Source organism: Gavialis gangeticus, unplaced genomic scaffold, assembly GCF_001723915.1.
Source record: "Gavialis gangeticus isolate Ggan-Ray unplaced genomic scaffold, GavGan_comp1, whole genome shotgun sequence".
In the NCBI taxonomy this organism is placed as follows: Eukaryota; Metazoa; Chordata; order Crocodylia; family Gavialidae; genus Gavialis; species Gavialis gangeticus.
The window spans coordinates 43,287,972-43,301,868 of NW_017729008.1; the positions used below are offsets into that span (position 1 = coordinate 43,287,972).

The 13,897-nt window shown below is 46.4% G+C and overlaps 1 protein-coding gene across 8 annotated transcripts in view; it reads right to left on the reverse strand.

Moving 5' to 3' along the window:
* AHCYL2 (adenosylhomocysteinase like 2) overlaps nt 1-13,897 on the reverse strand; it is a 194,786-nt gene that overhangs the window by 25,817 nt on the left and 155,072 nt on the right. For all 8 annotated transcript variants that reach the window (XM_019509684.1, XM_019509685.1, XM_019509683.1 and 5 more), the window contains exons 4-6: nt 12,720-12,820; nt 11,057-11,159; nt 8,191-8,285 (exon numbers count right to left, since the gene is read on the reverse strand). In XM_019509684.1, the coding sequence (XP_019365229.1) occupies nt 8,191-8,285; nt 11,057-11,159; nt 12,720-12,818 (297 nt within the window). In that variant the 5' untranslated portion in view covers nt 12,819-12,820. The remainder of the gene's footprint in view (nt 1-8,190; nt 8,286-11,056; nt 11,160-12,719; nt 12,821-13,897) is intronic.

Here is a 13,897-nt window from a genome sequence, read left to right on the forward strand (position 1 = left end):
ACAGACAATTAGAAAAAGCCTACTGGGAGCTAATGGAGATTGTTATCTCCCTAAAAGATTACTGGGAGCTACTGGAGTTTCCCCAAACAGGGGATTCCTGTATTTGTGCCCCTCCTTTGTCACCCCAGGCCAAATAATCTGGCCCCAACAAAAGCTACTTCCACTTGCACCTCCCACATTGCTTCAGTGTGTAGCCCGTCCAAAAAGACATGGGTGGACTCTGGACGAGAGCCCGACACACCAGCCTGTCCTATGTCAAGGCATTTCTACACCACAGACTTCCTGTGCCAGGCACTGATGCCCTTCCATGCACCATGCTGCTTTATGCAGGGTATTGTCTGAATTGGTATCTAACAAGGCTTCATTTGTGCAGCACTGGGCAGGCCAATTAGCACCGTCACTCAGCAGCACTAATTAGCCCCCCTGCAGCATCACACAAATGAGTCTATGCTGGCTCCGGTGCAGCAGGAAGCCCATATGAAGCAGGATGCATCTGAGGGTGCTTCTTCCTGACATAGTGAGCTTGCAAAGTAGTCACAGAGACCCAGTACGCCCTGCAAATGTGCTGCAGCATCACGAGGACCCTGAGCACGCACCATAACCTCTCATGTGCTAAATATCCCACCTTATATACAGCACAGAAATCACCGGGATACCTGGGTTTCAACAGTCAAGCTATAAGGGGCTCCAGCCTGCGTTCATCAGAAATCTCTTCTTGGCTCAAGCCTCAAGATAGGGAGCTGCCCAGTGTGCAATCCTTCACAGAGGACAAGGCCAGCGTTGTTGTGTCTGGACTACAGGGCCAGCCTAAAGCACGGGCAGCCCAGTATCTTACTCCCATTTTATACCACCTAGGATTTCACAAGGCCCTTCCTGCTTGTTTTTCCGCCAGGGCATAATAATGGTCAAGGGGCAGGGGTGGAGTCTCAAATTGTAATTGCACTGTTACCTCCCTAATTCCTCCCCATCCACTTGGAGAGGCCCAGGTGCTGTGGTATCCCCAGGACAGTGCCTGCTGGATTAGCCCATCAGACTAGGAGCCTGAGCAGGGCCAGAGCTGAGGAGGAAGGACATCAGGCTTCAGTGACCAGCAGGTGAAATGCCAAGTGCCTGGTTCAGTTTAGCACACGGTGGCACTTAATTAACCCAGGCAAAGCACACGGCCACAGGGGACTGCAGACGATTTCTTCTGCAAGTCACTTACCAGATGCTAGGGAAAGGCCGACTCTTCGGGTCAGGAGTGGTTACCTGCTAGCCCCTCCATTGCTCGGGTGGCTTCAAAGCGTCAGCTGCCAGTTCATCATCTCTGCTGAGAAAGGACTCAGCAGCCACTGCCCATGAGCTTCTCCCAGCACAACGCCTCGAGCTCCCTCTACTGGTAATTGCAGCTTCATTCAAACACAAAAGACACTCCCTGCTGCTTGTACAAAAAGCCCACATGACGGAGTATCAGGAAATAACCTGATGAGGTCCATCCTGCGTCCACTATGGTGCCAAGCCTTTGCTAGATTAGAAAGCCTCTATCATGAGCTGTCCACACAGGGATTTGGAAATGGTGAAGTCCTCTGAACCGTAAGCTCTCCTTGTTCATCTGCCTCTTGGCAGGACCAGGACCACCAACGATCCTACCACTAGTGCTGGGATGTGCCATGTATGGCAAGCGCTGCCTTAAAAATGCGAATAATGATTTTGTGGTTCCTCTTCCGTGTCTTTTACAGCCCAGCTCCAGCTCCTGTGCAAGGCAGATACAACCCTCGTTTTACAGGCTGGGAAACTGAGGTACTGATTTGTCCCAACCACAAGTCGTGTGGCGGCAGCGTTAGGGATGGGAACTCAGTAGAACATGGATAATTCAGTACCGAGGAAACGAAGGCAGCCCTTAAGCTTTCAAAGACCAACAAACCACCAGGGCCTCATGCCATACATGCTGAATTTCTTTGCAGCTCTGGGGAGACGATTGATCATTTGGCGTTGTGAGTTCATCTCCAACCGTGTCGAATGCAACAAGTTCCCTTGAATTTGGAGAAAGGCCACGGGCGTCGCGTTCCTAAAGTCTAACAAGCCCAAAGAGCTACAGACCAATCTCCCCACTGTGCATTCCCCACAAGCTACTGGGAGGTCTTGTTTATGCTCAAGTCTACCCCATAACTGATCCACAGCTGCCTAAGGAGCAGACTGGTTTCAGACGAGCAGGTCACTCCTCACTCGAGACACTGAAGAGAGCTGTCTGACTGGGGAGAAGGCCGGTGCTGTCCTGGTGGACCTCACTCCTTCTTTTAATCGAAAATGCGATGTAGTGGAGAAACAAATACAACAAAAATCCTAAGCATAAGATCCCTTCTGCCCTGATTCCCACCTTGACATACCCATATTTCACGTGGAGTATCTAAACCCATTGACCGTCTGGAAGTCCGGATGGGACACACCATCCCCATCTCCAGATGTGGAAAGAGGGCAGAACTGGGAGTTGAGCAAGGCTCTTTTCCCCCGGGGGTGCAACAGTAAGGAGACCCTGCAGCACCAGAGCACCTGCTCAGATGCATAAAACGCAAAGCCTGCCACGCCTGCCAGAGGGCTGTGTTTACCAGCAGCTCTCTCCTACACTTGCTACCAGCAGGTTTCTCACAAGGGTCTTCCCTAGTCACCACTTCAGCAAAATGGTTTTCACACGCGTGACCATGGGTGGGACTTTTCCTTATGTAAAACCTGGATGAAAATGTGCCCTAGGCTGCCTTTCTGTCACTCTTCATGTTATGCGGGGATCAGTGACAAACTGCTAGAAGGTAGTTAGCTGAGCTGTATTTTATTGCTCCCTTCCTGATTTTAATGCCTGGCCTCAGACAGCTTTGAAGGGCATCCATGATTGCTTTCTCACACCCGTCCCCCATCCTTCCACTCTGCAAAGTGCCATAAAGACACACAATTCCTTCAAACGGTGACTTTTCCTATATCTAAAACACCGGCAAAGATCTAATCCACCTCCCTCTGGAGCAACATCTTCTTGGATTTTCACTCTACACCCCAGCTGTGTGCCGTGCTGCCATGAGGTGTGACCCACAATCCTGACTCTCTCATTGAGCTGTCAGATAAATGATTTTTAGAACAGTAATTCCCTGCTCCCTGGCCATGTCTACTTCACAGCTATTTCTCCCTTATCCATCTAATTCCCCTTTATCCCATCTACACAGCACAATTCAGAAGGAACTCAACTGACTGGAAAGTTGGGTTACAGCTAACAAGTTCAATGTGGACGAATGCAAGGTGCTACATCTCAGGAGGAATAATCAAAAACACCAATATAAAATAGGTGACACCTGGCTGGAATGGCAGCACTATGGAAAAGGACTTGGGAGTCTTGGTAGACCACAGACTCACTATGGGCGCATCTATACGTTCATTAATGTGCTTTTGCTAATGCGCATTAAATTTAGTACCACCATTGTGATGTGCTAGAAAAAGGTGCATTAGCCTATTTTAATGCACATTAGTGAAACCAGACAGTTTTCTGTGATGTTTAGTGTGCATTAAAATAAGCTAATGCGCATTAAAGCACACACGTACATGCGCCCTGTGAATCTGCAGTGTGATGCAGCTGCACAAAAGGCGAATACGATTTGGGGTTGCATCAACAGAAGCATTAGGTGCAAGACATGGGAGGTGATAGCACCTCTCTACTCGGCACTGGTTAAGCCTCATCTGGAGCAGTGTCTGCAATTCTGGGCTCCACATTTTAAAAAGGATGTGAAGAAGCTAGAGAGGACCCAGAGGCGGGCAACAAAGATGGTAACGGGCTTGGAAAATGAATCATATGAGGAGAGGCTGAAGGAGCTGGGCACGTTCAGCTTGTCGAAAAGGCACTTAAGAGGGGACATGACAGCGGTCCTCAAATATCTGGAGGGCTGCCATAAAGAAGACGGAAAGCACCTTTTCTTGCTGCAGAGAGGAGGACATGGACTAATGGCTTGAAGTTACAGCAAAGTTTAGATTGGATATCCGGAAAAATGTCCTCACTGTTAGAATAGAGAAGCCCAGGGAAGTTGGGGACTCTCCATCACTGGATCTATGAATCACCATATTTGGGGTCAGGAAGGAATTTTACCCCACAGTCAGACTGGTATGGACTGTGGGGTTTTTCCATCCTCTGTAGCAGAGGGCATGGCAGCAGAACATATATTGAAAACATTTCATAGAAGCAGGTTGTTGGCTGCTGTGGTTCCCCTGCTTTACCTGTGGCAGGTTTGGGCATGATGTCTGTGTTGTGTCAGGGTTGCTGGTACTCTTATGTAGAGGTAAAATTATGGATTTGTATAGGACGGTTTGGATAGGGATGACCCTGTCTCAACCCATGGGGAGTGCCTGCTGTGGGCACACACATCTGGGGGGTTCATGCCTCCCCCTGCTCCCTCCGGACACTGACCCCCTGCCCCAAACTTTGGGAGGCAGGGGGTCAGGAGTGAGGGGCACCAGCAGGGCTGGGGGATGGGAGGCTGTGGAGTGGGAGCGAAGGGCACCGGCAGAGCCAAGGGGGCTTTTTTCTACTTAAACTATTTGCAGGGTTGAGACTGGCCGTTGATGTTTATAAAGGAGTTCTGGTACAAAAAAGGTTGAGGACCAGTGGTCTAGATGATCTCTGGAGGTCCCTTCCAGCCCAACTTCTCTATGAGTCTAATCCCAGGGACTGACCTCACTTTGCTTCCCGTGCACAAAGTCAAGTGCCATTCGTTAACCCAGAGCTGTCATTCCCACTTGCCTGCCTCTGGGTGCATCATTTCTTACTCTGAAACAGCCCGGTGCCTCAATAAGAAACTGGGCTGTATGGCTTGGATGGACCAACCATAGAGACATTTGGGTTTTCACACAGCTCACACCCAGCCATGTTTCAGGGGGACTGCCCATCCAGAGTGTCGCATGCAACTGCTCCAAGCCTGCTATCCTCATGATATGAAAACTCCAAACTCCTTGTCTCAAAAAAAGGCTTCCAGTAACGCAGGAGCTACTTGCTAGATTGGAGGAGCCCACGCACAGGTATTGAGATTTCCAGTACATTTTGTGCTGATTATAAGTTGAACCCACATATTCCAAGTTCAAATTTTAAAGACAAAACATGGTTTTTTCTCTTCTCTTCCATATACGTTGATAACTACAGGTGCAGATCTTGAACTGCTCTTCCCCTTAGAGAATCACATAACTGAAGGCAGGTCCCAAAGGGTTATATGCACTAAAAATACTAAAATACGAACTACTGGAAAAAAAGAATTCTGCCTTTGAATTTTTATTGCAGGCAGAAAAATCCTGCAGGTGCAAAGTCAAGACTTCGGGGGCCCAAATGCAAGCCAACCCTGCTTATACATCAAGTGTAATTTATATGGTTCTTCTGGAGGGGGAAAAAGGTAGATTTATAATCAGAACAACACAGCAGCTTCTCTCTGGGGGCAGCCTGAGTTGATCCGTACAGAGCGGTAGCCAAATTCACAGGGAATGAGAAACGTCATTGGTACCTTCCAGAGGAAACGCTCCTCTCCACAACCCCTGCCCGGTGAGCATCTTTGCAGCCTCTGGGACCACTTTCCATCACAAACCTGGCATATATATTTCAGACTGGCAGCACCCTTCACATTGCTGCCACCCTGCAAACCCGGGGCTGCAGCAGGCGTAGGAGCAGCCTTATTTCCATGCGAGGCCTAAAGGGAAGAAAGCAGTTTGCCCTTTCAAGCTCAGGTGTGGCGCAGATAGGATGGTTACTCAGGGCACAGCTGGGCAATCTGCTATGTGAACAGGAGGGGCAGCCAACTGCAGGAAGGTCTCTTAGGGGGCTCTGGGTCCCAGACCATCCTGCTTTTTGTGAACTTCATCTTCTTCGTTCTGACTCGTATCTAATTTTGGCTATTTTTAGCCTCTCTCCACTGTGCTCGCTTTCATATTTGCCTGTTTCCAGGGAAACAATGAAATCAGCAGCACAGGTGGCACTCTAGCCATCTGCACGCGAAGTATGAAACCAGTTTTATAATAACTTGTAACACAGTTGACGACGGGGATCCTGGCTTACAGGAAACGTTCCCCAGGAGGCCGAGCCCAGAACCGGTAGCCAGGACTCCTGGGTTCTGCTCTGTTGATTCAGGAAAGGCATCTCTTAATGTGCCACTGTTTTCTCCTCTGCAACATGGAGGTAAAACACTCCTCGCCCCACAGGAAGATTATGAATCTTAGACGTCACAGACATTAGGGCTGGAAGGGACCTCGCAAGATCATCAGGTCCAGCCCCTTAATTCCATTCAGAGCTTTTCCCTCCTATCAGCAACTTCCACCCACGGACCATTTGGTGGGATACTCAAGCTCATACACCTTCTCTGCATTTATAGTAGTACAAATGAAGTGTGCTTTATTGAGGCAAGATCAACCCACTGCCAGATCAGTTACAAGGAGACCACTGCCCATCTTATGGCAATAAAATGCTATGCCATGCTAGCAAAATGTTGTGCTAATACTGTACTGGGTATATATACTACTTTGGATAACACGCTTAACTTAAAAAGCACCTCCACAAGGTGCTATTCTCCACGTTACTGATTTCAAAGGTTATACAGGGTATCACTGGCAAGACTGGGATCGGTATTAGGAGCCAACTGCATGCAGACCAAATCTTCATCAATGCATCAAGCAAAATCCTCGGTCCTACCAGCATCAACGACATGAGCTCTCACTGGTTCCAGCAGTGTCAGGATTTCACTGACAGCAGGAAAGCTAGACTTCAGTCAAGTCTGGCAGACCAGGAGAGAGAGCAAGTCTGGTAAGGCCTGCAGCGATCCTGCAACTTCTCTGCTCTGCAGGTAACTGTAATATCCCAAAACACACCTGCCACTCACAACGCCCGTTTTCCCGTTGCTTGATACTAAAACGCTCTGTTCTGTTCATCACCTGGAACAGGAGCCCAGAGGATCACAACTTAAGAAGTGCTAGATCAAGTACAGTTGGCTTGGCTGGCTTTCTGAACGTCTATACCTCTTCACAAAGCCCCATCTGAAGAGACATTGGCCATTACAGATGTAGAAACCCAGGAAGCCTCATCGAACAATCACAGGAAAGTAAGCTAGATGGACTCATGAGGAATTTTCATTTTGCCAATAGCATCAACGATGACCGCTGCTGCTCCTAATGGGACAGCATTTCCACAGCAAGCACCGCTTATTTCTCTGACTGAGTTTCCTAGATACAGAAATACGGCTTGGGGCCAGATTTTTTGATCATTCACAAATCCTTTTAAAGGTGACAGAGAAAACAAAAGTCAAACATGCTATTTGAAAAAACAAAAAATTAACATCCCAAATGATTTAATATGAGGAAACTTAAATGATGTAAATGCATGGCAATATCCCCTGGCTTCTCTTCTTCTTTGCCTAAATTTAGATTCTGAATCGCAGAAAACAGGACCTGTTTAAAGTGTTATGGAAGTAAAACATTTGAGAGCTGAAACACCAAGATACTTGAGAGCTGAAATACTTGCCAAATACCAGGATCAGAATATTGCATTTTCTCTTTCAGCTGGGACCTCACAAACCACCAATGCAAGGAGCTCCAGTACTTCAGGAGTAACACAGTGGGTGCAGGATTTAGTATCAAGATTGTCTGGTTTACAGCTTTGGCCTCAAAAGCTAAAATGCTCTAAATGGAAAAGTTGTACTGGGAACAGCAGCCAGTGTGAACATGAACTCACACAGTTAAACTGCTACAACCCCCTTCCTTCTCTGCTTTGCACACCCTTCCATTTTTGCTTTGAGCTGCTGTTTGCTTTTAAGGCATCTTACCAGGTTTAATTTGAATGGAAGCAAGTCAGCCTTAAAATTACATAAGAATATGTACACAGGGGCTTGGTACCAACCTAACTATATTGCTTTGACAGTCCAGTTTCTTGTGCAGAGAACTGACCAAGTGTAAGATAGAGGGGAGCTAATTTCCGATGGCAGGAGGGTCAGTTAATTGCAAAGCTCTTTGAAAATATGTGCTAAGCAAGGGCTGAGCATTAACTGCTGCTGAAGAAACAGACTTGCAAATTCAAGGGTGAACTAGCAATAACTCCAAAGCCTTCTGTGGATCCCTGGCTCACCGTCTCTCTCTCTCGACTATAGTCAAGATATCACCAGCCTTTCTGACTGCTACATGGGCCAAATGTTCAGATGCAGCCAAACAACCCACCATATTAGGCTGCCATCCCTCCACGTTGACACAGCGATCGATACACCACCAGAAGTCATCTTCAGATTCTCCCTTCCAGGCAAAGACAGGGAATCCTGATAACGAGAGGGAGAAAGTTCAGTGATGCAGATGTCAGCTGAGGACAAGTGCTCCCTAGACTGCAAAGGGTGGGAATGGCCAAGGTTTATGAGGTGCTTCCTATCACCATCAGAGCACCTGTATTGAGAGCCAGACCATACGCACTGCTCTAGGAGAGGCCCTTTTCGAATTACGGAGGTGTGTGTATGACAGACTCAACACAGGCAATGCAGGAATTAGTCTCAGTAGAACCTAGTTCAAAAGAGCAAATATGTGGCCTTTCAGAAAGCTGTGAAGCTGTGATTTCAAACCCTCCCAGGAGACCTCTTTATTGCTGTTCTGGCAAATCTTCAAATACTCCATCTTGAGTCAGCCCCAGAGCAGATATGCAAGGTTGTAGAGAATTACTACCCATCACCCCAAAAAGGCCTCTGATCCATTTCTAAGGACAGTAATCTTTACAGCATATGCAAAATGTATCTGTACTTCAAAATTATCCCACATATCATTCTTATACGAAATGCAGAACTGGGGAGAAGAACAGTGCAAATTGATTTTTCAGGCTGGCTACCAAACCAGAAATTTGGGGGGTGGGGGGAAAAATTCAGTGCAGATAGAGCAGAGAAAGAAACGTGCTGCTGTTTTCCTCCTAAAAAATGAAAGCTTAAAAAATATAGTTTTGTTCAACACTGAATGTGACACCTGGCCCAAAACTAATTTTTTTCAGTGTTTGTCAAATATTCGAAGGAAACAAAAGGCTCAAGTCACTCCCTCGGTAACTGGAATGCTCGTTCAAGATGTGGAAGAAACCTTCTCTGCTAGATGCCTGGAAAGTGCTGCATCCACCCGGCTGCAGGCGTTTTGGGGTAGGGTCTATCAATTTTGCCGACTGGCACTGTTTTACTTCATAAAAATAAATCACAGTTTCACTGGAAGAAGGATGGGGACCTCCCACCTTGCAGGGGAGTAGCCTAATCATTGGGTTACAGCACCATTTGCACTTGTTTGGAATGAATAATTAAGTACAGGACATAGAGGGGAATAGCTCCAACAGATGGGAATAAGACATACTCATCGCAGGGTACCCCACAGTGTGGCAGTTCGTACATTCCCTCAAAACTCCCACTGCACAACTCTGAATCAACCCTCTGCCTGATGTAGGGCAGGCATTTGAGCTAAGCTTTCCCATATCCCTGGTGAATGCCAATGACAAGCAACTTCCAGATAGGGATGACTGCCATCATCTTTTCCAGGTTTGTGAATCAAGTCTTAAAAATTTCTCTCCAACAAGAGCTAGTTGGAGAGTATAATACACATTCACACGTTTGGGAGCACCAAAAAAAGAGAAAAGACACGACACTTTGGTGGACGTAAGATTTTGCTGAAAAAATTCACCTAGCTCTATGGGGGTTGATACCATCTGTGTTGGGCACATTTACACTTTAGAGCAGTGGTTTTCAACTTGTTTTCATTTGCGGACCCCTTTGGAAATTTCAAATGGAGGTGCCAATACCTCTGAATGGTAAGTGTGGGTGTTCACATACTTTTGATTGATCATATTCATCTTTCATGGACCCCTTAGACAGTCTGTGGACTCCCGGGGGTCCACGGACCACAGGTTGCAAACCACTGCTTTAGAGTAAACTGGAGTTACATATTCCAGTGACTGAAGTTCATGGTGTATTGTCCACATACAGTCTTTCTCTCTTATTTGTAGGTGTCTAATGCCTTGAGCTCTGACCGTACTTTTATTTGTCTAAGCAGTATCCAGAGTGCATTCTGCCCTGCCCATCCTTGTGATCCTGCATGGAGGAAATAAAGGGCAGTGCCCACTAATTGCTCCCAAGTTTCCTATTTTGTGTTGGATCTGAGACAGAAGTGAAAAGGGGCAGAATAGGAATATGTTTGTGGATAATGTACTTCAAAGATCTCCAGTCACTGGTCAGGAACTTAATTCTCCCTTTTGAATAAGTCAGTACATTCCAATCCTCATTCATGGCTGATTTTAAAGCAGGGCTCACATACTTGGGAGCAGGCCTCAGAGTCCCTCCAGGTAAATGGTGACTGTAAGACTGCTCTGTCCAAGCACACAATCTGCTCTAGCGTATTCTGTGTGAATGGAGCTCTAAGCAGCTGTCCTGAAGGTTTCATTTATGGCGACGTGGTACAGAGATGCTGTAGACACTGCTCGGACACTGGTAGAGTGTGTCCCTTATCACTGATGGCAAGTCCAACCTAGCAGTCACATGGCTATTTTATGCAACCCATGATCCAGTTTGACAACCTCAGGGCTGACATCACTATGCCTTTAGACATCTCAGCCACAGGTACAAAAAGCCAGGGATCCTTTCTGAACAAATGTTTGGCAAAAGTTGTAGGCCAATACCCTTTTAACATCTAGCATTCCTGTGATTTACTCTCATCCTCAACTCCACAAAATTGTGACCCCCCTCCCCAACATCATGTAATTTCTTAAAATAATCCAGATGGCCAACACCTGCCCACAGTGCAATAGCAACAGGGTACAACCCAGATTTCTGAGCCACCGAACAATCAATACGCACACTTCAGCCACACAACTTACCAGTAAAGGCATGTGCATGTGAATACCCAAGATGAAAGAAAAGCACCATAGATATTTCAAGCTCTCACATGTTTATTTTAAACTGAGGGCACAACTATTTTAAAACAGGGAAAGATAGCCTGGCCATCTTCTCTTACAGCAACTTGTAAAGGGAAAAAGGGAATCTCTCTAAAAGCACCATAAGAAAAAGGGGCAGCCTCTTACCACTCTCAGCCAGGGCAGCAGCCACTTCGTTGAGAGTTGAATAGATGTTGCAAGCAGCCCACCGGCACTGAGCACCCAAGGCACCAAGAGTCTCCATCAGTACCTGCAAAGAGAACAGAAGAAGGCTGTGATATATTCCTGTCATATGAACTTCACTGAACTTAGAGGGGGTGTCTGCAAATTGACTTCTACAGGAAGCAAAGTACCAACCTCTGCAGTTTTAACAGAGCATACTGCTTTTCTGTTTATTATTTAAAGAGGTTGGATAAACACCTGTCTGGGGTCGTGTGATCCCAGCGTGTGCTCCGGCCAGTGGCGGGGGGTCAGACTAGATGATCTATTTAGGTCCCTTCTGACCCCTAACTACTATGAAGCTATTATGAGCATTTCAATGGCATCAATGCCATTTCTTTAAGCACCAGTAGTGTTGTCAGTGCTACATGAAACACAAACAGACCTCCATTTCAGTAAGATTATGAATGAATTTCATAATGATTTCACTGGATAAATCCCAACCCCCTGGTTCTAGTCACTAGACGGCATTCTTCCCAATCTGGAACAGAACCCAGGAGTCCTGAATCCCAGTCCTCTGCTCTATGCATTAAAATAAGGCCCTCTCACTGTGCCTTTGAAGTTGGCTTTTTCAAGTCATCATTACTCACAGCTGTTGCTCAGGGACAGACATGCATTGCTCATGTCTTCAGGTGGTTAGAAAGACAGATATAGAGATGAAGAGTTATGAATAGACCATTATATAAGGGGGGAATTCTATTTTTGTTTTAAAAATGGGGTTTTGGTGAGAAAGGCTGGATCCACATCTCTGGAGACAAATCCTATCTGCTTCTGAGAACAGATGACCAAAGGGCAAAATCCCTCTTCAGCATTTTACCAGCAGGACCCAGCCTTGCCCTGTCTGGGTAGAGAATGAGGTTCACTCTTCATGGCCTATCTATTCTTTTACCTCCCTTCTGAGACGGTTAACAAGGACTGCAGCTAGGGGGTCCTGCCTCAGGCAGGGGGTGGGACTAGATGAGTTCTGGAGATCCCTTCCAGCCCCACTTCTCTGCCATTTCTGTGCTTTAGGCTGGAGTTTATCCTGCTGTGGAAAACCACTGCCTTGGTTCCAGTAGTGACCCCCACCTACACATCTCATACTAGTAACTGAGCAGTCAGTAGTAAGTAATTTTGCAGGCTAGAACAGGTGACCACGGGTGACAGGCAGCTAATTCTTTCACAGTCCTCCAACTCACCTAATCTTGATCCATCTATCGATTAGATTTCTAGGGTGCCCTTCTTAAACAAGACTCAAGGCAGCAGCTTACAAGGAGGAAAAATAACTTACAAAAGCAAGCAGAGTATTCAAATTAAATGCAAAACAAAAACTCCCTGAAAAAAAAATCCCGACTTAGCCTTGCTTGCAAAATGAGAGCCAAGCATGAAGATCATAAAGAGTTTCCTTTCCTTGAAGCATGGCAATGGGTAGAATGAGCCTCACAGTGAGGCACTGTCATCCCCAGAGCACATGCTTTGTACACCAACGGAGTCAGTCTACAATTCAGGAACAGAAGACTGGAAGGAGCCCCTCAGGCCACTGAGTCAGTCCCAATGACATGCTGAAATGTCAGCTGAAAGAGAGGAAAGAGAGAAGTTCATAAAGCCTTACAGCAGTCTGGGCTGTAATGTGCGTGCAGCCCACGATCTTGGCCCCAGCCAATGGCTTCTCTCCCTGAGCTCGCTTCCGCAAAGCCATAAGTGCAGGCATTTCTGGAAGAGATGGAAAAGCCAAACAGTTAGCCCAAGGAATGACATTCAACACCACTCCCTTCCTCCTCTCAATACTGAAGAGACGTTATAACAAGTGCGCATGGCATTGCCACCGCAGATGTTTAAAAGCCGGCCTCAAAAATCATAGCACTCAATGAAAAAAAAAATTCTTAAATATACATTCAGGCTCTTCCTTCTTGAATGTTTTGGGTTTGGTGTGCTTGTGTTTTCAGGCTTTTCTCTGCAACAAGGAAGGGGCTGTGAAAATTATTTTTAATAGAAGCTGAGGTTTTTTCAAACTTGTTTTCAGGAGTTAAGGATAAGCCCACGGTATTTATAAGCCCTCTGATCATGATAATAATGTAGCCCCTAGAAGGAGCCCCCTTCTTTTCACAAGTTGTCTGAACTAATCATGATGTTTTACAGCATTGTCTGGTGTTTGTAAGTTGTCTGAAAAAATATTCATAACCACGAGCCTCTGAAAATCCAGTAGTCACTCAATGAGTGGGCACTTGGGTCATATGGCATTTCTTCTTGTTCTGGGAGGACATCCCAACCAGAACAGTGCCTGAAGTCATCACTGACACCCTGGTCTTTCCAGGGAGAGGCTGGGGAACATTTTAAGTAATATAAAACAACAGCAAGCATTGGTATCAAGACATATGAAGTATTTTCCTGTTTGGTGCTGGCTGCTACAGCCCACTGCCCCCCACACCCCATTAGTCTATTGTGCTGTTCTGCAGTAATAAAGTAATTTGGGGTCATCCCTGCCCTTTACCTCTTTAAGCTTAAAGATCCTCTGTACATCTAGATCAGTGATTCTCACCCAAGGTGTCAGAACACCCTGGGGTGCTTTGAGATCCATTCAAGGGGGTGCCATGCAGTGGTAGCACTGCTAAGTATGTAAACACGATTCACAAGATAAATCCAGAGATTTCAAACAGGAATTTACAGTGTTAAAAACATTCTGATTTGCTGGAGGCTTTCTGGGGGTCTGCAACAGAAGAATTTGCTCTGTTACATTTGTGTAGTCAAAAAATGAGTGAAAATTAAGAGCTGGCTTTTTCTTAGGGGTGT